At 45.2% G+C, this 25,678-nt stretch overlaps 1 protein-coding gene across 7 annotated transcripts in view; it reads left to right on the forward strand.

Moving 5' to 3' along the window:
• SMYD4 (SET and MYND domain containing 4) overlaps nucleotides 1-25,678 on the forward strand; it is a 55,438-nt gene that overhangs the window by 15,622 nt on the left and 14,138 nt on the right. For 4 of the 7 annotated variants that reach the window (XM_032138995.2, XM_058431272.1, XM_058431273.1 and 1 more), the window contains exons 3-5: nucleotides 4,697-4,841; nucleotides 12,023-12,112; nucleotides 15,726-16,893. In XM_032138995.2, the coding sequence (XP_031994886.1) occupies nucleotides 4,697-4,841; nucleotides 12,023-12,112; nucleotides 15,726-16,893 (1,403 nt within the window). Of the gene's footprint in view, nucleotides 1-2,140; nucleotides 2,191-4,696; nucleotides 4,842-12,022; nucleotides 12,113-15,725; nucleotides 16,894-25,678 lie in introns of those variants that run through there. The other 3 variants (XM_058431274.1, XM_058431275.1, XM_058431277.1) reach the window with 3 other exon arrangements.

A 25,678-nucleotide genomic window follows, 5' to 3' on the forward strand; every position in this document is an offset into this window, starting at 1 on the left:
CCTAGCCAAAAAAAAATTTTTTTTTTAAATAAGTGAAATTCTGGTTTATACTACAACATGATGTACCTTGAAAGCTTTTTGCTAAGTGAAATAAGTTAGACACAAAAGGAAAAGTAATGTATGATTACACTTACATGAAATACCTAGAATAAGTAAATTCACAGAGGCAGAAAGCAGAATGGAGGTTGCCAAGGGATGTGGAGAGGGAGGAATGAGTAGTTATGGTTTAATGGGTAGAGTTTCAGCCCGGGATGATGAGAACCTTCTGGAAATGAATAGTGCTGATGGTTGGACAATATGAATGTACTTAATGCCAGTGAACTGTACACTTAAAAAATGGTTTAAATAGGCCGGGCATGGTGGCTCACACCTGTCATTCCAGCACTTTGAGAGGCCAAGGCAGGCAGATCACCTGAGGTCAGGAGTTCAAGACCAGTGTGGCCAACATGGCGAAACCCCGTCTCTCCTAAAAAGACAAAAATTAGCTGGTCGTGGTGGCAGGTGCCTGTAATCCCAGGTACTCGGGAGGCTGAGGCAGGAGAATCGCTTGAACCCGGGAGGCGGAGGTTGCAGTGAGCCAAGATCGCACCATTGCACTTCAGCCTGGGTGACAGAGACTTCGTCTCAAAAAAATAGATTGCTTGTTCCATCTTACTACCTCAATTTTTTTGTGTGTGTGTGTGAGGCAGGGTCTTACTGTGCTGACTGGGCTGGAGTGCAGTGGTGTGATCATAGCTCACCGCAGCCCTGACCTTCCTCCCACCTCAGCCTCAATTTTTTTATCATAATATTCCAGAAGAAATTAAAAAAAAAAAAAAAAAGCATCGGCTGGGTGCAGTGACTCACACCTGTAATCCTAACACTTTGGGAGTCCAAGGCAGGAAGATCACTTGAGCTCAGGAGTTTGAGACCAGCCTGGGCAAAGTATTGAGACATCATCTCTACTAAAAAATCAAAAAAGTACGCTGGGCACAGTGACTCACACCTGTAATCCCAGCACTTTGGGAGGCCAAGCGAGGTAGGAGGATCACCTGAGCCCAGGAGTTCGAGACCACCCTGGGCAACATGGGCGAGCCCATCTCATAAAAACAAAAATCAAAAAATTAGCAAGGCATGGTGGTGTATACCTGTGGTCGTCACTACTGAGGAAGCTGAGGTGGGAGGATTGCTTGAGCCCAGCAGGTTGAGGCTGCACAGAACTATGATGGAGCCACTGTATTCCAGCCAGGGTGACAGAGTGAGACCATGGATCAAAAAAAAAAAAGAAAATAGAACATCCATTTGCTTTTCAAAAGTCCAAGTCAATTACTGAGAACCTGATGCCTGGAGAAAAGAATGAATTGTTGCAGTTTAGTTCCTCATTACACTGAAGTATAATTAAAAACCATTGAGTTAGCTGGGCGCGATGGCTCACACCTGTAATCCCAGCACTTTGGGAGGCCAAGGCGGGTGGATCGTGAGGTTAGGAGTTGGAGACCAGCCTGATCAACATGGTGAAACCCTGTCTCTACTAAAAATACACAGATTAGCTGGGCGTGGTGGCACGTGCCTGTAATCCCAGCTACTCAGGAGGCTGAGGCAGGAGAATCATTTGAACCCGGGAGGTAGAGGTTGCAGTGAGCCGAGATTGCACCACTGCACTCCAGCCTGGGTGACAGAGCAAGACTCCATCTCAAAAAAATAAATAAATCAATAAAAAGACATCGAGTTCTTCATCTATTGTTAGGCAAGAAGAATTTTGCTATTATTACTGTTTACCACAAACCTTTTGTTTGAACTAGGATTTTTAGGTTTAACCTAATTTAAAACAAAAACAGAAAAAAGAACAAGCTCTGTGGTGTACCAGACAGGCATAGGGTATTGCCTTCATATTTTCTGGACTGGAGTAAATGTAGAACAGGCAAGCACTCCTCTTAAACAAAATCTTTCCTAGTTTTTCTTTTTTGTATTATTTGACCCAGGCTGGAGTGTGGTGGTGCGATCCCAGCTCACTGCAACCTTCGCGTCCCAGGCTCAAGCGATTCTTGTGCCTCAGCCTCCCAATAGCTGAGACTACAAGTGCTTGCCACCACGCCCGGCTAATCTTTGTATTTCTTATAGAGATGGGTTCCACTATGTTGCCAGGCTGGTCTGAAACTCCTGGACCAGGTGATCTGCCCACCTCGGCCTCCCAAAGTGCTGGGATTACAGGTATGAGCCACCGCGCCCAGCCCTATTTGTGACTTTTCTATGTTGTATTTAAATATTAATAAAATCATATTTGATACTTTGTTTTTACCTCATACATAGCAATGATAAATAATGTTTTATAAAATTTTAATATTCAAACACAAAAGCATTATACTGAGTCACAGTGTAAAAGGTATTTCTTATTGTGGGTCTTTGTAAACAAAAATTTTTAACATACTTGTGAACATTCTCCAGGGCTTTTTGTTCTTGTTTTTTGTTTTTTTTTGAGACAAGGCCTCGCCCTGTCACCAGGTGTGAATGCAGTGGGGCCATTATGGTTCACTGCAGCCTCGACCTCCTGGGCTCAGGCAATCCTCCCACCTCAGCCTCCCGAGTAGCTGGGACCACAGGCATGTCGGACCACAGGCATGTCCCACCACACCCAGCTAATTTTTGTATTTTTTGTAGAGACAGGGTCTTCCCATGTTGCCCAGTCTGGCCTACTCCTGGGCTCAGGCAATCCTCCCTCTTTGCCCTCCAAAAGTGCTGGAATTACAGGCGTGAGCCACCACACCTGGCCATTCTGCAGCTCTGTGATTCTTCTTTGATTCAAGAGTTACTTAAGAGAATTTTTAATTTCCATGTCATTTGTGTTTCTACTTTTGTTATTCGTGTTTTACTTTGTGGCATTATAATCAAAGAGAATAGTCTAGGTTATTTTATATTATTTCTTTTTATTAGAAAATGGATATATTTTTTGTTAGTATGTGTATTGTCTCTATATATTAGCTCATCTTTATTAATTTTATTATGTAGAGCATTTGTATATTTATTTCTTAAACTTTTTAGTTTGAAATAATTTCAGACTTACTTGCAAAAATAGTACAAAGAGGCCGGGCACAGTGGCTCACTTCTGTGATCCTAGCATTTTGGGAGGCCAAAGTGGGCAGATTGCCCGAGCTCAGAAGTTCAAGACCAGCCTGGGCAACGTGATGAGACCCCATCTCTACTAAATATACAAAAAGTTAGCTGGGCGTGGTGGCTCACACTCCTAGCTACTCCTGAGGCTGAGGCACAAGAATCACTTGAACTCAGGAGGCAGAAGTTGCAGTGAGCCGAGATCGTGCCACTGCTGCACTACAGCCTGGGTGACAAAGTGAGACTCTGTCTCCAAAAAAAAAAAAAAAGTACAAAGAATTGGTGAATTCTTACAAATTTCGCAAGTGTTAATGTTTTACTACATTTACTTTATGATTCATTCTCATTATCTCTCTTCTTTTCTGTCAGCCACTCAAGTATTTTCAGCAGTTAAAATGGAGAATACTCCTTGATTCAAAAGACACCATATGTTAATCTCATACTCCAGACTCAAGATCCTGGCTGGGCGCAGTGGCTCATGCCCGTAATCCCAGCACTTTGGGAGGCCCAGGCAGGCGCATCACTTGAGGTCAGGAGTTCAAGACAAACCTGGCCAAAATGGTGAAACCCTGCCTGTACTGAAAATACAAAAATTAGCTGAGCGTGGTGGTGCATGCCTGTAATCCCCGCTACTCGGGAGGCTGAGGCAGGAGAATCGCTTGAACCCAGGAGACAGAGTTTGCAGTGAGCTGAGATTGTGCCACTGCACTCCAGTCTGGGTGACAGAGCGAAACTCTGTCTCAAAAAAAAAAAAAATCTTTATGATGTATGATCCGAGGGATGGTTCATTGACCAATAATTATGAGATAAAGAATAAAAAATTAGCTTTCAGTCCTCTAAACAGAAATTCTGGCCAGGCGCGGTGGCTCACGCCTGTATTCCCAGCACTTTGGGAGGCTGAGGCAGGTGGACCATTTGAGGTCAGGAGTTCGAGACCAGCCTGGCTAACATGGTGAAATGCTTTCTCTACTAAAAATACAAAAATTAGCTGGGCCTGGTGATGGGCGCCTATAATCTCACCTACTTAGGAGGCTGAGGCAGGAGAATCACTTGAACCAGGGAGGCGGAGGTTGCAGCCAGCCGAGATCATGACGCTGCACTCCAGCCTGGGTGACAGTGAGACTCCATCTCAAAAAAAAAAAAAAAAAAAAAAAAAAAAAAAAAAAAAAAAAAAAAAAAGAAATTCTGCTGATCATTTGAGCCCAGGAGTTCAAGACCAGCCTGGGCAACATGGCAAAACCCCACCTCTACAAAAAGTACAAATATTAGCCAGGCCTGGTGGCACACATCCTCCCAATTAGTGCCAGCTACTCAGGAGGCTGAGGTGGGAGAATCATCTGAGCCTGGGAAGGCGAGGCTGCAGTGAGTGGAGATGGCACCACTGCACTCCAGCCTGGGTGACAGAGTGAGACCATGTCTCAAAAAATTCTGGTACCTGTGTCTCTGAGACTATGAGATTTCTTTCATCTAATCACATTGCACAATATACATATCCTCTTGTGTGTGAAATGTTTTGCGGGCCCACTTTCTTGTTTCGAGGGCAAGGGTTTGGAGCTTTCCTTGAAGTAACACATTTCTGCTTATTTTGTTTCCTCCTTTCTTCACGCAGACCTGAGGATGAGCTGTTTCTAAAAAGACTTTCTAAAGGTTACTTGGTGGGAAAGGACTCGGACGCTCCCCTTTTCTACAGAGAAGAAGGAAACAAAAAATTTCAGGAGAAAGATTACACAGGAGCTGCAGTGCTGTACTCTAAGGTAAAACACTCCCAGCTCAAGCAATTTATTATTTATTTTTCTCTGAGACAGAATCTTGCTCTGTTGCCCAGGCTGGAGTGCAGTGGTATGATCTCAGTTCACTGCAACCTTTGCCTCCTGGGTTCAAGCGATCCTCCCACCGTAGTCTCCTGAGTAGCTGGGATTACAGGCATGCAGCACCACGCCCGGCTAATTTTTTTATTTTTAGTAGAGATGGGTTTTCGCCATGTTGGCCAGGGTGGTCTCAAACTCCTGACCTCAGGTGTTCCGCCTGCCTCAGCCTCCCAAAGTGCTGGGATTACAGGCATGAGCCACCATGCCCTGCCCAGCTCAGCAATTTAACAATGCGTATTTCTTCAGGAGATAGAGCCGTATTGCTAAATTTTATAGCCAGTGTTATCTTTGTCTATAATTTATTGAATGGATTTGAAAAAGAAACCTGGCGGAATTCTGCTGTGGTTATAGTCTAAAACAAAAGGTAGTTTATAGGCCCAGCACAGTGGTTCACACCCATAATCCCAGCCCTTTGGGAGGCTGAGTCGGGAGGAGGGAGGCTGAGTTGGGAGGATCACTTGAGGCCAGGGGTTCAAGACCAGCCTGGACAATATAGGGAGACCCCTTCTTTACACACAAAAAAATTTTTTAAATTAGCCTGACTAGGGGTGGCATGCATCTGTGGTCCTGAAACGGGAAAAGTTCCCTTGTTTCCCTTGCAGGGCGTGCGATGGAGGTGTGGCTCACTTCTTCAGTGTCCTGCTACTCAAACCTGTAGGGGTTTGATGGGCAGGCTGTGGGGCTCCGACCCCAGGGCGGTGTCTAGGGATGAATGTTTACAGTTGAAGCCCCCATGGGCGTGTGTTACAGGGTGCTCTTTTAGTTTGCTGTCTATACGCGGCTTGTGTTAACCAGCTCAGTTAGACTCTCTACCTCGTTGCAAGGACAGAGGGCTTCATGTATCCCGGGTTCTCGCCTTGGTGTACTGGAGGAATCGGATCATGCGTGGGCTTGGAGAATGAGTGCAAGGTTTTATTGAGTAGAAGTAGCTCTCAGCAGATTGGGAGCCAGAAGGGAGATGGTTTTCCCTGGGAGTCAGGCCACTCAGAGGCCCAACTCTTTTCCAGCTGCTCTGGCCAAAGTCCGTGTCGTTCTGCACTGGTTGATGGCATGCCGATGCCTGTCGGCTGCTCTTCCACCAGCATACCCCTGACAACATCCAGCTGCTTATGTGTCTGCCTGCTAGGGTCTTGAGTTTTTACAGGCCCAGGCTGGGGGCGTGGCAAACCAGGGTGGTCTTGGAAAATGCAGCATTTGGGGGCGAAGGCAGGAGTGCTTGTCCTCACCTAGGTCGGTGGACACAGGCCCAAGGGTGAAGCCCTAGCCAGGGACCCGCCTTTCTCTACACAGCACTTCCCTGCCTGCCTCCCACATCAGTCCCAGCTACTCAGGAGGCTGAGGCAGGAGGGTCACTGAGCCCGGGAGTTCCAGGCTTCAGTGAGCTGTGATCGTGCCACTGCCCTAGCCTGGGTGACAGAGTGAGACCCCGCCTCAAAAAAAAAAAAGTAATTTATATGTTCTGAATTTCTTCAAGAAACTTCTACTTCCATATTCCTTCCGATACCTTGTGGCAGTAAGCTTACGGGCCCCTCACCTGCCTTGCCCATGTCTGTTAGCCCTTGTTGAACTGCATGCCATTTTTGTCTGAATGTCTGATGAGACTGTTAGCTTGATAGAATTAGTTATCTGTTACTCTTGGCCAGGCACAGTGGCTCACACCTGTAACCCCAGCCCTTTGGGAGGCTGAGGCAGGAGGATTACTTATGCCCAGGGGTTCAAGACCAGCCTGGGCAACATAGCAAGACCCCATCTATAAAATAATGTATAAATGGGCCGGGTGCAGTGGCTCACACCTGTAATCCCAGCACTTTGGGAGGCCGAGGTGGGCAGATCACAAGGGCAGGAGATCGAGACCATCCTGGCTAACATGGTGAAACCCCATTTCTACTAAAAATACAAAAAATTAGCCGGGCGTGGTGGCGGGCCCCTGTAGTCCCAGCTACTCGGGAGGCTGAGGCAGGAGAATGGCGTGAACCCAGGAGGCGGAGCTTGCAGTGAGCTGAGATCGCCCCACTGCACTCCAGCCTGGGCGACAGAGCGAGACTCCATCTCAAAAAAAAATAACAATAATATTGTCCTGCTTTCATGGTAAGAACTGGAACAAGATTCCCTGAGCAACTTCTTTCCGTAGCTTTTAAGAGACTTATATGGGCTTTAAAGCAGGAACGTGTCAATCTCTTGCACCAGTTCTGTGACTTTGGATATTAAAAGAGTAAGTTTAAATTTGAAGGGTAGGCTGGGCACAGTGGCTCACTCGTGTAATTCCAACACTTTGGGAGATCGAGGCGGGAGGATCGCCTGAGCCCAGGAGTTCAGGACAGGCCTAGGCAACACAGCGAGGCCGTGTCTCTGTTAAAAACAAAATTTGTCTTTCATTCGAAGGGTGTACATCCTACTCTGAATCTTTAACAGGTTTATGCTTGAACGTGCTTGAAGTTTGGGATTAATTTTCCAAAAACGATCACGCCTACAACAGCAGCTTCTACAGCTGATAAAATCCCTGCTTTGTAGTGTTATAATAAAGTATTTAGCTAAATAATGTAAGCTTTAGTGGTTGCTGAGGGATTAAAGTCCATTAGGTGTAATGATCCAGTGATAAATGGCTTAATAGTTCTTTTTTCAGAGCTAATCTCTTCAACTTTATGTATGTGCATCATAAATGTGATCACATGGGAAGTTCTTCAAGGAAAACAGGGAAAATAAAAACAAACCAGAGAAAAAATTAAGGTTTGCTCTGAATGTGGAGGGAGATGAGCCTTCCTATTTCATGAAGCCAGTATGTTGGTGATTATTGTACTCTGCAATTTTCTAGAAAGCTGCTATTTTCTTTCTTTTAAAAAATATCTGTTGTTTCATCTGATTGTAAAAGTAATATATGTTTACTTTGGAAAGTACAGAGGAGCATAAAGAGTAAAAAAAATCTCATAACCAGTGATAGGCACTGTTAACATTTTTGCTTACATCCATCCAGCCAGACTTTTTCCTCCGAAAATACATTTTTCTTTTATAAAATTGGGATAATGCTGCACTTTGTGTTTTGTGACCTGCTTTTTTCCCTCGACGATTGTGCCCATTTTCTCCTGTTATTAAATTTTCCACTGGAACATGATTCTTTACGGCTGGCTTAGTGTTCCATGACAGAGAAAAAAACGTGCTTGATTTCACATCTCCTAATGTTGGCAAATTGTTCGGGATCATAACACTGCAATGAGCATCTTTCTGTGTAAATATTTGTATATATCTGATTGCTTGCTTAGGATAAATTCCTAGACGGGTAATTGCTGGGGCAGAAGGAATGTATTTTTTAAGGCCTTTGGTACTTGATGCTGAATTGTTGTCCAGGAAAGAACTAGTTAACATCCCCTCTGGCAGAGTATGGGCGTATTAATTTCTCCATATCCCAAGCAGTACTGGTTGTGATGATTACGGTTTTATTATTATATCGATTTGTGAGTAGAGAATCTGTTAACATAGATTTTAAAAGTGCAAGAGTGTACAGTGTCATCTGCCTCTCCTGTCCCCTGACCACATGATTTTCTGTTCCCATAGACTTTCACATATTTAAGAGCCATTTCCAATTAAGTATATTTCCAGAGCATACTCCAGGCATGTGTAAATACAGCCTTCCACTCCTGCACACACACCGTGTTTTTACATCAGTAACATTCTACACATATTGTTCAGCACCATGCCTTTTCCACTTATCGGTAATAATTTAAAGATCATTCCATTTCAGTACATAAAGAGCGTCCTCAGGCCGGGCGCGGTGGCTCGCACCTGTAATCCTAGCACTTTGGGAGGCCGAGGCAGGTGGATCACCTGAGGTCAGGAGTTGAAGACCAGCCTGGCCAATAGGGTGAAACCCTTTCTCTACTAAAAATAGAAAAATTAGCTGGGCGTGGGGGGCATGCGCCTATAATCCCAGCTACTCGGGAGGCTGAGACAGGAAAATCGCTTGAACCCTGGTGCCGGGTTGCCAGTGTGGGGGCCGGGGGGGCCAGTGCGTGGAAGTTTTAGTGAGCCAAGAACATGCCAATTCACTCCAGCCTGGGCAAAAGAGCAAAACTCTGTCTCAAAAAAAAAAAAAGAGTGTCGTCATTCTTTGTTATGGCTACATGGCATTCCATTAAATGGATGTATCAATTTATGTACCCAATGTCCTGTGGATCAATGCTTGTTTCCTGTCTTTTGCTATTTCAGACAAGTCTGTGATGAGAAACTTTGCACAGGGCCGGGCGCACTGTACTCAAGTAAACGTAGGAAAGATGGTGATTATTCAATGACAGTATTGAGATAAGACCGGGCGTGGTGGCTCATGCCTGTAATCCCAGCACTTTGGGAGACTGAGACAGGTGGATCACCTGAGGTCAGGAGTTCAAGACCAGCCTTGCCAACGTGGTGAAACCCTGTCTCTACTAAAAATACAAAAATAAGATGGGCATGGTGGCGTGTGCCTGTAACCCTAGCTACTTGGGAGGCTGAGGCTGGAGAATCGCTTGAACCCGGGAGGCGGAGGTTGCAGTGAGCTGAGATCGCCCCACTGCACTCCAGCCTGGACGACAAAGAAAGACTGTCTTAAAAAAAAGAAAAAAACCCTTGCATGTATGTCATTTTTCATATATAACTGTAGGATAAGTGATTGTATCTGTAGGATTAATTCCTGGAAGAGGAATTGCCGGGTCAATGGATATTTTATATGTATATAAGATATACATACATATAGAATTTGGACATACATTGCTAAATTGATCTCCGTAATTATGAAACCAGTGTACACCCTCACTAACAGCATAATGAGGATGCCTATCATCCCACTTCCTCACCAACTCTGTGTGCCATCAATTTTATTTTGCTTTGCCTGATAGGTAAAAAAAAATGCCATTTCTGTACAGTTGTAATCTGCATTTTATTGATTGTATGAGGCTGAGCATTTTTTTCACATATTTAAGAGCCATTTTTATTTCCTGTGAGAATTGTCCATATCATTGCCTATTTTCCTATTGATTTATTGGTTGTCATCTTAGTGATCTGTAGGAAATCTTGACAAAGTAAAGAAATTATCTCTTTGCCTATAGTATGAATTGCAGATATTTTTTCCAGTTCAATGTTTGCCTTCTGCTTTTATTGGTTTTTGGTGTGAAGATAGTTTTTATTTTCAGGTGGTCGAGTTTATTAACCTTTGATAACTTCTGGGTTTTGTGTCAGAGTTAGGGATTCGTCCAGCAATACTTTACATTCTTTCTATAGTTCTTCCAGCCCTTCTGTAGTTTTGTTTTTACGTTAAAGAATTTCATGTATTGGCTGGGCACGATGGCTCACGCCTGTAATCCCAGCACTTTGGGAGGCCGAGACAGGCGGATCACGAGGTCAGGAGATCGAGACCATCCTGGCTAATACGGTGAAACCCTGTCTCTACTAAAAATTCAAAAAAATTAGCTGGGCCTGGTGGTGGGCGCCTGTAGTCCCAGCTACTCCGGAGGCTGAGGCAGGAGAATAGCGTGAACCCAGGAGGCGGAGATTGCAGTGAGCTGAGATCGCGCCACTGCACTCCAGCCTGGACGACAGGGCGAAAAAAAAAAAAAAAAAAAGAATTTCATGTATTTGTTGGGAGGCCGAGGCGAGCAGATCACGAAGTCAGGAGATGGAGACCATCCTGGCTAACACAGTGAAACCCTGTCTCTACTGAAAAATACAAAAAATTAGCCAGGCGTGGTGGTGGGCACCTGTAGTCCCAGCTACTCAGGAGGCTGAGGCAGGAGAATGACGTGAACCCAGGAGGCGGGGGTTGCAGTGAGCTGAGATCGCGCCACTGCACTCCAGCCTGGGCAACAGAGCGAGACTCCGTCTCAAAAAAAAAGAATTTGATGTATTTGGAATTCATCCAATGAAAGATTTATCACTTTATTTTGCTCATTGTCTACCTACTTATATATATATTTTATTATTGTTATTACTAATTTATTTTTTTGAGACAGAGTCTCACTCTGCTGCCCAGACTGGAGTGCAGTGGTATGATCTCAGCTCCCTGCAACCTCTGCCTCCTGAGTCCAAGCAATTCTCCTGCCTCACCCACCCGAGTAACTGGGATTACAGGTGTGCGCCACCATGCCCGGCTAATTTTTGTATTTTTAGTAGAGATGGGGTTTTGCCATATTAGCCAGGCAGGTCTCAAACTCCTGACCTCAAGTGATCCACCTGCCTCGACCTCCCAAAGTGCTGGGATTACAGGCATGAGCCACCACGCCCGGTCTTATCCCAATACTTTTATTGAATAATCACCATCTTTCGTACATTTACTTGAGTACCATATTTATGGTTATTATTAATCCTTGCCAATTTGATGGTAGAAAAAAGTATCCTTTTTTGTTTGTCTGTTTGTTTGCGACAGTCTAACTCTGTCCCTTAGGCACTATCTCAGCTCACTGCAACCTCCGCCTTCCAGGTTCAAGCCATTCTCATGCCTCAGCCTCCCAAGTAGCTGGGATTACAGGCGCACATTACCATGCCGTGCTATTTTTTTGTATTTTTAGTAGAGACAGGGTTTTGCCACGTTGGTCAGGCTGGTCTCGAACTCCTGGCCTTAAGTGATCCACCTGCCTCAGCCTCCCAAAGTGCTGGAATTACAGACGTGAGCCACTGTGCACAGCCTAGTATCCCTTTTTTGCGTTCATTTTCATCTATTTGGCTATCCATATGTGAATTAATCATTTGTTTTCTATAACTATTTGTGTTTCTTCTTTGGTGAATTTCTATTTGTGCCACCCACCCTTTGTTATATTCAGGATGTAGGATATTATGCTTGCAGGTATGTCCCTCAGTTTTTTATTCACCTTCAGTATTGTTTGTGGTTGAAGCTGTATCTGACAAAGTGCTTTTAATACTGATGTCCTCACTTGCTCTTCACAGCTTTGCTCTCAGGTAGTTAAAAGATAAGCTGAAGCACAAAGAGGTTCAGTAACTTTCCCCGTTTCACACAGTCTTTAGTACTAGAGCCTGGAATATCTGAAAAATGTACTTCAGAGATGCTAGTTTCCATTTATACTTTTGACCAGTTCATTGTTTTGCAGGGAGTGTCACATTCAAGGCCTAACACTGAGGACATGTCACTGTGTTATGCTAACCGCTCGGCAGCCCTCTTCCACCTGGGTCAGTATGAGGTGAGTATCAGGATACTGGTGTGAGCGGAGAGGATCCAGAGGGCTTCTACTGGAGGACTAGACCTTCATCTCTGCTTCTTCCATAGAACACTAAAATCAGGTCATGCTGCTATTGGTTGAATTGGAAGCACATTAATATCTACCTAAAGTCAGGCCAGGAGCTCATGCCTGTAATCTCAGCACTTTGGGAGGTTGAGGTGGGCGGATCACCTGAGGTCAAGAGTTCAAGACCAGCCTGGCCAACACAGTGAAACCTTGTCTCTACTAAAAATACAGGGATAAAAATTAGCCGGGTGTATTGGCATGCATCTGTAGTCCCAGCTACTCAGGAGGCTGAGGCAGGAGAATCGCTTGAACTCAGGAGGTAGAGGTCACATTGAGCCGAGATCGTGCCACTGCACTCCAGCCTGGGTGACAGAGCGAAACTCTATCTCAAAAAAATGTACTAGGCCAGGCACAGTGGCTCACGCCTGTAATCCCAGCACTTTGGGAGGCTGAGGCGGGTGGATCACGAGGTCTGGAGTTCAAGACCATCCTGGCCAAAATGGTGAAACCCCATCTCTACTAAAAATACAAAAAATGAGCTAGGCATGGTGGCAGGCGCCTGTAGTCCCAGCTACTTGGGAGGCTGAGGCAGGAGTATCACTTGAATCCAGGAAGCGGAGGTTGCAGCGAGCCCAGATCGCACCACTGCACTCCAGCCTGGCAACAGAGCAAGACTCTGTCTCAAAAAAAAAAAAAAAAAAAAAAAATCTAACTGGACTCGCTCTTTCTCCTGAGTCATTTCACTGATCACAGGTGACCATATGGGGTAGTGTTGATGGACAAGAAAGAGCTACGGGGCTGGGCACAGTGGCTCACGCCTGTAATCCCAGCATTTTGGGAGGCCGAGGCAGGTGGATCACTTGAGGTCAGGAGTTCGAAACCAGCCTGGCCAACATGGTGAAACCCCGTCTCTACTAAAAATACAAAAATTAGTTGGGCGGGTGGTGGGCGCCTGTAGTCCCAGCTACTCAGGAGGTTGAGGCAGGAGAATCTCTTGAACCTGGGAGGCAGATGTTGCAGTGAGTCAGTGAGCTGAGATCGTGCCACTGCACTCCAGCTTGGGTGAGAGAGGACTCTGTCTCAAAAGAGAAAGGAAAGAAAGAGCTATGGGGCATTCCATGGGGATGTGGACTGTCCAAGAGGCCAGCAGTGCTCAGTGTCAGAATCAGCCGAGTGACATGTTGCTGCTAATACTTCAGGTTCCAAGTGTTTGCAAAGTACACTGTTTGCTGCTTTGAATAAGTAGAGTATGTTTAAGATGATCCCTGTAGTAATATAGCTCAGCCTTCGTAAGTGTCGTGAGTGCAAAAGGAAAACCTACCTTGAACTGCGCGTGTCTGCCTGTGAAGTCCGCTTTCTGTGAATGACATTCTTCTCATCCCCTCATTGTGGCAACAGAGAAAAAGTCGAGGACTGTGTCAGTGGAGTTTTTGTTTTGTTTTTTTGAGACAGTGTCTCGCTCTGTCGCCCAGGCTGCAGTGCAGTGGCATGATCTCTGCTCACTGCAACCTCCGCCTCCCGGGTTCAACGATTCTCCTGCCTCAGCCTCTGAGTAGCTGGGACTACAGGCACCCACCACCACGCCTGGCTAATTTTTGTATTTTTAGTAGAGATGGCATTTCACCATGTTGCTCAGGCTGGTCTCGAACTCCTGACCTCGTGATCCTCCCGCCTCGGCCTCCCAAAGCGCTGGGATTACAGGCGTGAGCCACTGCTCCTGGCCGTGTCAGTGGAGTTTTTAAAACAGGAAGTGACCAAAATCGGATTAATGTTTTAGGAGGATACCTCTGAGGCATCTGGAATTTGTATTAGAGAGGTCTAAGGACAAACTCTAAAATGCCATTTTGATACATCTGTTTCAGCATTCTACAAAAATTCAAATTATACCCTAGAGTTGAGAACTATTGGAATAGTAAGAAGTCCACACTTAACTGCCCTTCAGACTAAAAGAGAAAAGCAGGAATCTAACTCTAGACCCTAAACAAGAAAGTCCTGGACTGCTGAGGCCAATGATTAGGAAGAAGAACTTGCAATACATTGAACCCTTTATAACTTTTCTATATTGATTGTTTCTGTTTTCCTTTTTTTTATTTTTATTTTTATTTTTATTTTGAGACAGGGTCTGTGTTACCGAGGCTGGAGTGCAGTGACTGGATCATAGCTAACTGTAACCTTGAGCTCCTGGGCTCAAGCAATCTTGCTGCTTTAGTCTCCTGAGTAGCTAGGACTACAGGTGTGTGCCACCAGGCCTGTTTAATTTTTTAATTTTTTTGTAGAGCCCAGGGTCTCATCTGTGTTGTCCAGGTTGGTCTCGAACTCCTGGACTCAAGTGATCCACCCACCTTGGTCTCCCATAATGCTGGGATTACAGGCGTGAGCCACCATGCCCAAATGTTTTCCTTCTTGTAATAATGATTATCATTTATTGAGCACATACTGTGTTCCAGGTGCTCCTTTTGGCATGTTAGATATATTATTTCCTTTTATCCTTAAAACAACACTGGGAGGTATTATTATCCCTGTTTTTTAGATAAAATTAAGACACTGAGAAATTAAGTCGATTGCACAAGGTCATGTGGCTAGTAAGAGGCAGAGTGTATTTGTTTTTTTTGTTTGTTTATTTTTGAGACAGGGTCTCACTCTGTCACCCAGGCTGGAGTTCAGTGGCATGATCTCAGCTCACTGCAACCCCAGCCTCCCGGGTTCAAGCGATTCTTCTGCCTCAGCCTGCTGAGTAGCTGGGACTACAGGTGCACGCCACCAAACCCAGCTAATTTTTTGTGTTTTTAGTAGAGATGGGGTTTCACCATGTTAGCCAGGATGGTCTCGATCACCTGACCTCGTGAACCACTCGCCATGGCCTCCTAAAGTGCTGGGATTACAGGCATGAGCCACCGCGCCCGGCCAGCAGAGTGTATTTGAATGCAGGTCTACTTGGACTCAAAGCCTGCCTCTTTTTTTTTTTCAAAGCCTGCCTGTTAGTCACCATACGATAATTCTTCTATCCGTAAGACTTCTTTTTCCTTAAAAAAGAGAAATATTTAATCCAGGGGCTGGGTGCAGTGGCTCATGCCTGTAATCCCAGCACTTTGGGAGGCTGAGGCGGGTGGATCGTGAGGTCAGGATATCGAGACCATCCTCGCTAACACGGTGAAACCCCATCTCTATTGAAAATACAAAAAATTAGCCGGGCGTGGTCGTGGGCGCCTGTAGTCCCAGCTACTCGGGAGGCTGAGGCAGGAGAATGGTGTGAACCCGGGAGGTGGAGCTTGCAGTGAGCCAAGGTCACACCACCACAATCCAGCCTGGGCAACAGAGCAAGACTCCGTCTCAAAAAAAAAAAGAAAAAAATATTTAATCCAAAAACATTAAGCATAACAATATCCTCAACAAGTATTGCTAATCACTCAAAGGATCACGCAGAACTATATGATTTAAATAAGCATGTGGTTGTAATTGTTCCATTTTTAATAATCCTTAACTTTCCTGTAGATTTGTGGAAACATTTTCAGTAAACATTGAGGAATAGGGACCAAGGGTCATTGTGGGATTTTCTTTCTGTTTTCAGACATGTCTTGAAGACATTAACAGAGCACAGACGCATGGGTATCCAGAAAGGTTGCAACCCAAAATCATGTTACGTAAAGCAGAATGTCTGGTGGCCCTGGGGAGACTACAGGAGGCAAGCCAGACCATCAGTGATCTTGAAAGGAACTTCACAGCCACAGCAGCCCTAGCCGATGTCCGCCCTCAGACTCTGCAGAGAAACCTCCATCATCTGAAAATGAAGGTACAAGAAAAGGACAATCTCACAGAAACCTTCCCAGCAGCTCTGGCCAAAACCCTTGAGGATGCGGCACTAAGGGAAGAGAATGAAAAACTTTCCAGTGCCTCATCCTCCGTCGGCTTATGCGTAGATCCTTTAAAAGGTCGCTATCTCGTTGCCACAAAAGATATTCTCCCAGGAGAGCTGCTGGTGAAGGAGGATGCTTTTGTGAGTGTTCTCAACCCAGAAGAACTGCCACCACCACATCACGGCCTAGACAGCAAATGGGACACCAGAGTCACCAAGGGGGACCTCTATTGTCACCGATGTTTGAAGCACACTTTGGCCACAGTTCCGTGTGACAGATGCAGTTATGCCAAGTATTGCAGCCAGGAGTGTTTGCAGCAGGCCTGGGAGCTCTACCACAGGACAGAATGTCCTCTGGGGGGACTGCTTCTCACACTGGGTGTCTTTTGCCACATTGCCCTGAGGTTGACTCTTTTGGTGGGATTTGAGGATGTTCGCAAAATCATAACGAAGCTTTGTGATAAGATTAGTAACAAGGACATCTGTTTACCCGAAAGCAACAATCAGGTCAAGACACTTAACTATGGCCTAGGGGAGAGTGAGAAAAACGGCAACATCGTTGAGACCCCAATTCCTGGATGCGATATTAATGGGAAGTATGAAAATAATTATAATGCTGTCTTCAACCTTTTGCCCCACACTGAAAACCATAGCCCAGAGCACAAATTCCTCTGTGCTCTCTGTGTTTCTGCACTGTGCAGACAGCTACAAGCAGCCAGTTTACAGGCCATCCCAACTGAGAGCAGTGTGAACTCCTCTCAGCTTAAAGCAGCAGTGACACCTGAGCTGTGTCCTGATGTGACTATTTGGGGAGTGGCAATGCTGAGACACATGTTACAGCTGCAGTGCAACGCTCAGGCGATGACCACCATACAACACACAGGTAAGGGGGAAACTGACGCTCAGGTGATGACCACCATACAACACACAGGTAAGGGGGAAACTGACGCTCAGGTGATGACCACCATACAACACACAGGTAAGGGGGAAACTGATGTTCCTGCTTTTCAATACTGTTCTTGATGGAGCAGGTGTTTGAGAAGAAAGAATTCCAAAGGAAAATAGGATTCAAACAAATCATTGAGCTAATGGGATCATTAAGCTGTCTTGTTTATTGTCAATGCCGTTAAGAAGCTATATGACCTTAAATTATTTGATCCCGCCAGGTGCGGTGGCCCACTCCTATAATCCCAGCACTTTGGGAGGCCGAGATGGACAGATCACAAGGTCCAGAGATCAAGACCATCCTGGCCAACATGGTGAAACCCCGTCTCTACTAAAAATAAAATAAAAAAATTAGCTGGGCATGGTTGTGCACGCCTGTAGCTACTCGGGAGGCTAAGACAGGAGAATCACCTGAACCTGGGAGGTGGACGTTGCAGTGAGCCGAGATCGTGCCACTGCACTACAGCCTGGCAACAGAGCGAGACTCCGTCTCAAAAAAAAAAAAAAATTATTTGATTCCGTTCTCCCTCAGTTTCTCATCTGTAAAATGGGTAGTTTTATCCCAGCTAACTGTACAGAGTTGTGTAAAGCTATGTTTGTAAAAATTCTTTTAAAATTCTTTAAAAAGTCCATATTGCTGAAAAAATTTTGTTTTAATTTTTTTTTTTTTTTTTTTTGAGACAGTCTTGCTCTCTCCCAGGCTGGAGTGCAGTAGCCCAATCTCGGCTCACTGCAACCTCTGCCTCCCAGGTTCAAATGATTCTCGTGCTCAGCCTCCCAAGTAGCTGAGATTACAGGCATGCGCCACCACGCCTGGCTAATTTTTTTGTGTTGTTAATAGAGATGGGGTTTTGCCATGTTGGCCAGGTGGGACTTGAACTCCTGGCTTCAGGTGATCCACCTGCTTTGGCCTCCCAAAGTGCTGAGATTACAGGCATGAGCCACTGCACCTGGCCTTTTTAAATTTTTTTAATAGAGATGAGGACTTGCTATGTGGCCCAGGCTGGTCTTGAACTCCTGGGCTCAAGCAATCCTCCTGCCTCATCCTCCCCAAGTGCTGGGATTACAGGTGTGAACCACTGCACTCAACCCGAATTTTTTTGGTTATGAAGGAAAACTGTCTTAAATAAATAGTAATAGCAAGTTTCTTATAAGGTACATACACAAAAGGCCTGACACAGTGGCTCACGCCTGTAATCCCAGCACTTTGGGAGGCCGGGGTGGGCCAAATCACTTACTTGAGCTCAAGAATTCAAGACTAGCCTGGGCAACATGACAAAATACAAAAATTAGCCGGGTACAGTGGTGTGCGCCTCTAATCCCAGCTACTTGGGAGGCTGAGGCAGGAGAATCACTTCAGCCCAGGAGGCAGAGGTTGCAGTGAGCCGTGATCGCACTGCTGCACTCCAGCCTGGGTGAAACCCTGTCTCAAGAAAAAAAAAAAAAAAAAAGTACTTGCACAAGATTCCAGAGAAAGCTATATAATTTCTCCTGAGGCAGGGCAGAAATAATAGTCAAACCAGACTGCAGAAAGAAGAGGCCCCAGTAGTTGGGTAAGGTATCATACTCTTTTTTTTCTTTTTTTTTTCTGAGATGGAGTGTTGCCCTGTCACCCAGGCTGGAGTGCAATGGCGCAATCTCGGCTCACTGCAACCTCCGTCTGCCAGGTTCAAGCGATTCTCCTGCCCTAGCCTCCAGAGTAGCTGGGATTACAGGTGTGCACCACAACGCCCAGCTAATTTTTGTATTTTTAGTAGAGATGGGGTTTTACCATGTTGGCCAGGCTGGTCTCAAACTCCTGACCTCAGGTGATCCACCCACCTCGACCTCCCACAGTGCTGGGATTACAGGCGTGAGCCACTGCGCCCGGCCAGGTATCAGACCCTTAACTCACTCAGCTACTCTCTGTCTCCTCTTTCCAGTTGACAGATATTTCCCATTCTTCTAAATTTCCAAGAGAGGAACGCAGCCCAGCGCAGCCTTCCACCCCACACTGCAGCAGAAGCTGCCAGCCTACATAGTGCCTGTCCTTTGATCAGGTGGCCACACCTCAAGGGGCCACTTCTAAACACAGATGAGCTGGCTCAGCCTGCTTTCCTGAACTGGAGCCTGTAGATAACACTACTTAAGATAGACGGGCAGGTTGGATGTGCCGAGAATCATGATCCAGCTGGACATATCCAGTGTGACGGTACTGACAACAGATGCTACTATTATTAGAAAAGTGGCATTTGCAGTCTTTCTATTTTATGATCTTCATTTTAGCAGGAAATGTTTTTTGACTTAATCCGTTCATTATACTTTTCTTAATTTTTTCGTTTAACTCTCTTGAGAGGGAGGAAACCAGGTGTTAGCTAAACCGAGTTTTTATAGACAGGTGAATATGAAATGTGGCTTCACTAAACTCTACATGCTTAGCTCATTTGATCTTCTCACATTAGGTCATCTAGAATTTGTGAACCTATTTTGGTGTGCATGTTTATGTTTAATTTTAATTCAGCAGGCAAGTTATATGGTGTATAGGTATCTCAGTAGACATGTTTTGGCCAAGATTTTCTTCCCCATCCTGAAGCTCGTGGAACATCTAAAAATAGGACTGGCTTGGTCCCATGATACTGCTAAATCACATTTCAAGTTAGCCTGTGTTTTCCTCTGCCCTCCTTTCCTTTGCTTCTTTGAGCCTTTGCTACCATCTAAAATACAGCTGCTGAGTGTTTTTCCAGAATTATGTTTTCCTTTGGGTACATTCACTTGCATTTTTTAATATACTTATTTTGTTCTGTTTTTCTGAACATAAAAATATATGGGGCTTCCCGATTAAATGGCAGAAAGTTACCAACTCTTGATTCCGTGTCTTGCCTTTAAAATACTTAATAGGGCTGGGCGTGGTGGCTCATACCTATTATCCCAGCACTTTGGGAGGCCAAGGCGGGCGGATCACGAGGTCAAGAGATCAAGACCATCCTGGCCAACGTGATGAAACCCCATCTCTACTAAACATACAAAAATTAGCCGGGCGTGGTGGCGGGCACCTGTAGTCCTAGCTGCTCGGGAGGCTGAGGCAGGAGAACGGCTTGAACCTGGGAGATGGGGGTTGCAGTGAGCTAAGATCACACCACTGCACTCCAGCCTGGTGAGAGAGCGAGACTCCGTCTCAAAAAAAAAAAAAAAAAATACCTGAAGCCAGCCACGGTGGCTCACGCCTTTAATCTCAGCACTTTGGGAGGCTGAGGTGGGCTGATTGCTTGAGCCCAGGAATTTGAGACCATCCTGGGCAACACAGCAGACCCATCTGTAAAAAAAAAAAAAATAGCCAGGCATGGTGGCATGTGCCTGTGGTCCCAGCTACTTGGGAAGCTAAGGCAGGGGGATTGCTTGAGCCTAGGAGTTCGAGGCTTCAGTGAGGCATGAGTTGCGCCACTGCACTAGAGCCTGGGCAACAGAGAGAGACCCTGTCTCAAAAAGAAAAAAGAAAAATACGTGCTTATTCTGTGGCTAATAAAAACTGGAAGAATAGATACATATCGTAATACATATTGCTACTTGGGGTCATGGAAAGCGGTTTGGAAACATCGGCTTTATCTATGAGGTTCTGATGTTTTATGCATAATTTATTGTTTATGTAATGTTTTAAAAATATATACATAGAAGAAACAGTAGAAGCAAAAATACCAAAATCTGAACAGTGATTAATTCTGAAAGTGGAAATACATGTGATTGCTACTTTCTTCTTTGAACTTTTCTGATTTTTTTAACATTAAAAACAGTTATTCACACAGTGGTACCATTATACTATTAAATTTTAAAATGATTGTATACGTTTCCCATAGTTCTAGAGGAAAATACTTAAACAAACAAACAAACAAACAAAAAACAGCTCGCAGGCCAGGCGTGCTGGCTCACGCCTGTAATCCCAGCACTTTGAGAGGCCAAGGCAGGTGGATCACCTGAGGTCAGGAGTTCGAGACCACCCTGTGCAACATGGTGAAACCCGGTCTCTACTAAAAATACAAAAATTAGTTGGGTGTGGTGGTGGGCACCTGTAATCCCACCTACTCGGGAGGCTGAGGCAGGAGCATTGCTAGAACCCGGAAAGCGGAGGTTGCAGTGAGCCGACATTGTGCCACTGTAATCCTGCCTGGGCAACAGCAAGACTGTCTCAAAAAAAAAAAAAAAAAAGCCAGGCACTGTGGCTCACACCTGTAATCCCAATAGTTTAGGAATTGAGGAAGGAGGATCACTTGAAGCTACAAGTTTCAGATCAGTCTGGGCAACAGAGTGAGACCCCCATCTCTACAAAATGTAAAATAAAAAGGCCAGTCATGGTGGTATGCACCTGTAGTCCCAGCTCCTCAGGAGGTTGGCTCGGGAGGATGGCTTGAGCCCGAGTTCAAGGCTGCAGTGAACTATGACCATGCCACTGGACCCCAGCCTGGGTGTCAGAGCAAGATCCTCTCTTGGGATTAAATTAAAAAAAAAAAAAAAAAGGAGCCAGGCACGGGGGCTCCCTCCTGTAATCCTACCACTTTGGAAGACCGAGGTGGGAGAATTGCATGAGTCCAGGAGTTTGAGAGCAGCCTGGGCAACCTAATGAGACCCTGTTTGTTAATAATAATAATAATTTTTTAAAAAAGAAAAAAAATGGCCTAAATTGTCCCAGAAGGAGGAAAACACTTCAAAAAACCAGTAATTATAGAAGGGTCAAGTTATCAAAATATTTGCATAAAAATAAGCCAGATCCATTTATTTGTTTCCATGTGAATTCTTTAAAAATTTAAGGAACATATTTAACCATAATTCAAAAAGACAAAAGAAAAGAAACATCTCTCAAGAACAGATGAAAGCCAAGCACAGTGACTCCCGCCTACAGTCCCGGCACTTTGGGAGGCTGAGGTGGGAGAATCGCTTGAGCCCAGGAGCTGGAGACCAGTCTGGGCAACACAGCAAAAGCCTATCTCTACAAAAATTTTAAAAATTAGCTGGGCATGGTGGCACATGCCTGTAATCCCAACACTTTGGGAGGCTGAGGCGGGTGGATCACCTGAGGTCAGGAGTTTGACACCAGCCTGGCCAACATGGTGAAACCCGTCTCTACTAAAAATACAAAAATTAGCCATGCGTGATGGCAGGTGCCTGTAATCCCAGCTACATGGGAGGCTAAGGCATGAGAATTGCTTGAACCTGGAAGGTGGAGGTTGCAGTGAGCTGAGATCGTGCCACTGCACCCCAGCCAGGGCAACAGAGCAAGTCTCTCAGATAGATAGATAGATAGATAGATAGATAGATAGATAGATAGAGATACATAGATAGATACATAGGTAGATACATAGATACATAGATAGATAGATAGATACATAGATAGATAAAGATAGAAAGAAGGCTGAGGCAGGAGGAACACTTGAGCCCTGGAGTTCGAGACCAGCCTGGGCAACATAGCAAGACCCCACCACTGGGAACAGCAACAAACAAAGAACAGCTCGTTTCTATGCTGTGTAAACTGCTCCAGCGTGTGGGGAAACCTAGAACTCTCTCCCAGTCGTTTTAGAAAAGCTGGTGATAAAAGCTAGAGACCAGTCTCACTTGTGAATGTAAATGTAGAGACCCTGGATAAACCCCTGCAGTGTCACATCTAGCAGTTTATTGAAGGAATAATAATACATAACCAAGAAGAGTTTCTCCCAGAAAGGCAAAGGTATTTTAATTTGGAGGGACATGAAAGACGGCTTCGATAACCACACAGACATGCCATGTTCTTAATGGAAGGACTGAAAACTTTGAGTTTCCTGCATTAACCTAATCAGTTTCATACCATTTCAAACAGAATCACAGTTGAGTTTTTCTTGGAACTTGACAACGTTCTAAAGTTCATCTTGAATAAATGGGTGAGAATAGCCTTTTTTTTTTTTTTTTAAGAGAACTGAAAGGTCTTGGTACTGTCAGATTTCATACGAGCATTAAAGCTACAAAATGAAAAACAACTGGAAACTGGTGACAGCCCCCAAAAAGGATTACAGTCTTTTTCAAATCATTAACAACTTAAATATTTCAGAATTAAACCATCAATTATCTAGTTAAAGGTAAGTGGACATTTATGTAGTCTTAGGGTGGGAGAGGCTTTTTAAAATACTATAGAATATCAAATTTAGGTAATTAAAAGATAACTAGATTTAACTACCTAGGTACCAAATACCAAGAACACCATAATTGCTTAGGAAGATAAAGGATGGCCAGGCGCAGTGGCTCACGCCTGTAATCCCAGCACTTTGGGAGGCTGAGGCGGGCAGATCACGAAGTCAGGAGATTGTGTCCATCCTGGCTAACATGGTGAAACCCCGTCTCTACTAAAAATAAAAAATAAAAAGCTGGGTGTGGTGGCGGACACCTGTTGTCCCAGCTATTTGGGAAGCTGAGGCAGGAGACTGGCGTGAAGCCGGGAGGCGGAGGTTGCAGTGAGCCAAGATTGCACCACTGCACTCCAGCCTGGGCGACAGAGCAAGACTCCGTCTCAAAAAAAAAAAAAAAAAAATACAAAAATTAGCCAGGTGTGGTGGCGGACGCCTGTAGTCCCAGCTACTCAGGAGGCCAAGGCAGGAGAATCGCTTGAATCTGGGAGGTGGAGGTTGCAGTGAGCCGAGATCGCACCACTGCACCCCAGCCTGGGCAACAAGAGTGAAACTTCCTCTCAAAAAAAAAAAACACTGCACTGAGAGGCAGAAGACCTAATCTCCTGAACCTCCATGTATCTCAGTGTCGTCATGGACATGATGAGACTGGATAAGCCTCAGAGCCTCTGGGGAAGGCTGTTCGCAGACATGACCACAATTTCTCCCATCCCTATAAGTTGCCTCTTTGCAGCTTGACATTGCTGCTTCTCTTGTCAAGAAGTGGAGATTTTTTTCCCCTTCCCTTGAATCTGGGCTAGCTCTGTAACTTGCTTTGACCAATAGACAGAAGTGACTTTATGTAACTTTTGAGTCTAAGCCTTAATTGCCTCTACTGTTACCGTCTTGGAGTGATAGTGTAGCCCTGTGAACAAGGCTGGGCTGCCTTCCTTGAGGATAAAAGACCAGGTGCCACAGGAATGCAGTCATGTGAGTCAGCCCCAGGCAAAACCAGCAGAAAAAATATATATATTCAACTGAGCTGAGCCAAAACTGCTGGGGTACAGAATTGTGAACAAATGAAATTGTCATTGTTTTAACAATCCCCCCCTAAAAATCCTCATGAACAAAAATTAAGATGTAAATGGACAAGATGAGGGAATATCTCTAGCAACTATACAGCTCTTAAAATCAACTTTTAAAAATATGCATAGCAGCCAGGCACAGTGGCTCACACCTGTAATCCCAGCACTTTGGGAGGCTGAGGCGGGAGGATTACTTGAGCCCAGGAGTTAGAGACCACCTGGGGCAACATGGCTAAACTCTGTGTCTACAAAAATATAAAAATTAGCTGAGCGTGGTGGTGCGCGCTTGTGGTTGCAGCTACCCGGGAGTCTGAGGTGGGACACAACAGCTTGGGCACAGGAGGTCGAGGCCGCCGTGAGCTGACATCACCCCATTGCAACAGAGTGAGACCCTGTCTAAAAAATAACTAGATAAAAGTAAAAACATGCATAATGATGAAAATCTAAAGCCGGGTTGTGATAATGTTTGCCCAGTCATGTAAATTTCCCCCCAAAAAAGCACTGAGTTGTACACTTAAGTGAATTTTATGGTAGATGGATTCTATCTCAGTACAGCTGTTGAAAGCACACATGAGCAAGCACTGTATCAAAGTAGATAGTGATAAATAAAAACGGTCACTCTCTAACATCTCTCTAGTAATTAAAACCAGATACCCTTGTTGGCCTGTCACAGCAGCAGAGTTGTTTTATGGGTTTTGTTTTTGTTTTTTGAGACAGGGTCTCTCTTGCCCAGGCTGGAGTGCAGTGGCGTGATCTCAGCTCACCGAAGCCTCGACCTCCAGGGTTCAAGTGATCCTCCCTCCTCAGGCACCCAAGTAGCTGAGCTCAGGTGTGCACCACCACACCGGGCTAACTTTTGTATTTTTTGTAGAGACAGGGTTTTGCCACATTGCCCAGGCTGGTCTCAAACTCCTGAGCTCAAGTGATCCTCCTGCCTCAGCCCCCTGAAGTGCTGGGATTACAGGGGTGAGCCACTGCACCCAACCTGTATTTTTAATTCTAAAATGCATTTTAGGCCGGGCATGGTGGCTCAAGCCTGTAATCCTAGCACTTTAGGAGGCCGAGGTGGGTGGATCATGAGGTCAGGAGATCGAGACCATCCTGGCTAACATGGTGAAACCCCGTCCCTACTAAAAATACAAAAATTAGCCGGGTGTGGTGGCGAGCGCCTGTAGTCCCAGCTACTCTGGAGGTTGAGGCAGGAGAATGGTGTGAACCCGGGAGGCGGAGCTTGCAGTGAGCCGAGATCGCGCCCCTGCACTCACTCCAGCCTGGGCGACAGAGCGAGACCCCGTCTCAAAAAAAAAAAAAAAAAAAAAAATGCATTTTAGGTTAGGATTTAAAGACAACATGTTATATCTGCCTGATGGTATTGCAAGCGACTGTCATTTTCTCTGTATGTTCAATTTTTAAATTTGTTTCTGACTACCACATATTCCTTTTGTAATTTCGATTAGTGGTTTTTTGTTTGTTTTTGAGACAGGATCTCACTCTGTCACTTAGGCTGGAGTGCAGTGGGGCGATCATAGCTCACTGT

Source organism: Hylobates moloch, unplaced genomic scaffold, assembly GCF_009828535.3.
Source record: "Hylobates moloch isolate HMO894 unplaced genomic scaffold, HMol_V3 SCAFFOLD_19, whole genome shotgun sequence".
In the NCBI taxonomy this organism is placed as follows: domain Eukaryota; kingdom Metazoa; phylum Chordata; class Mammalia; order Primates; family Hylobatidae; genus Hylobates; species Hylobates moloch.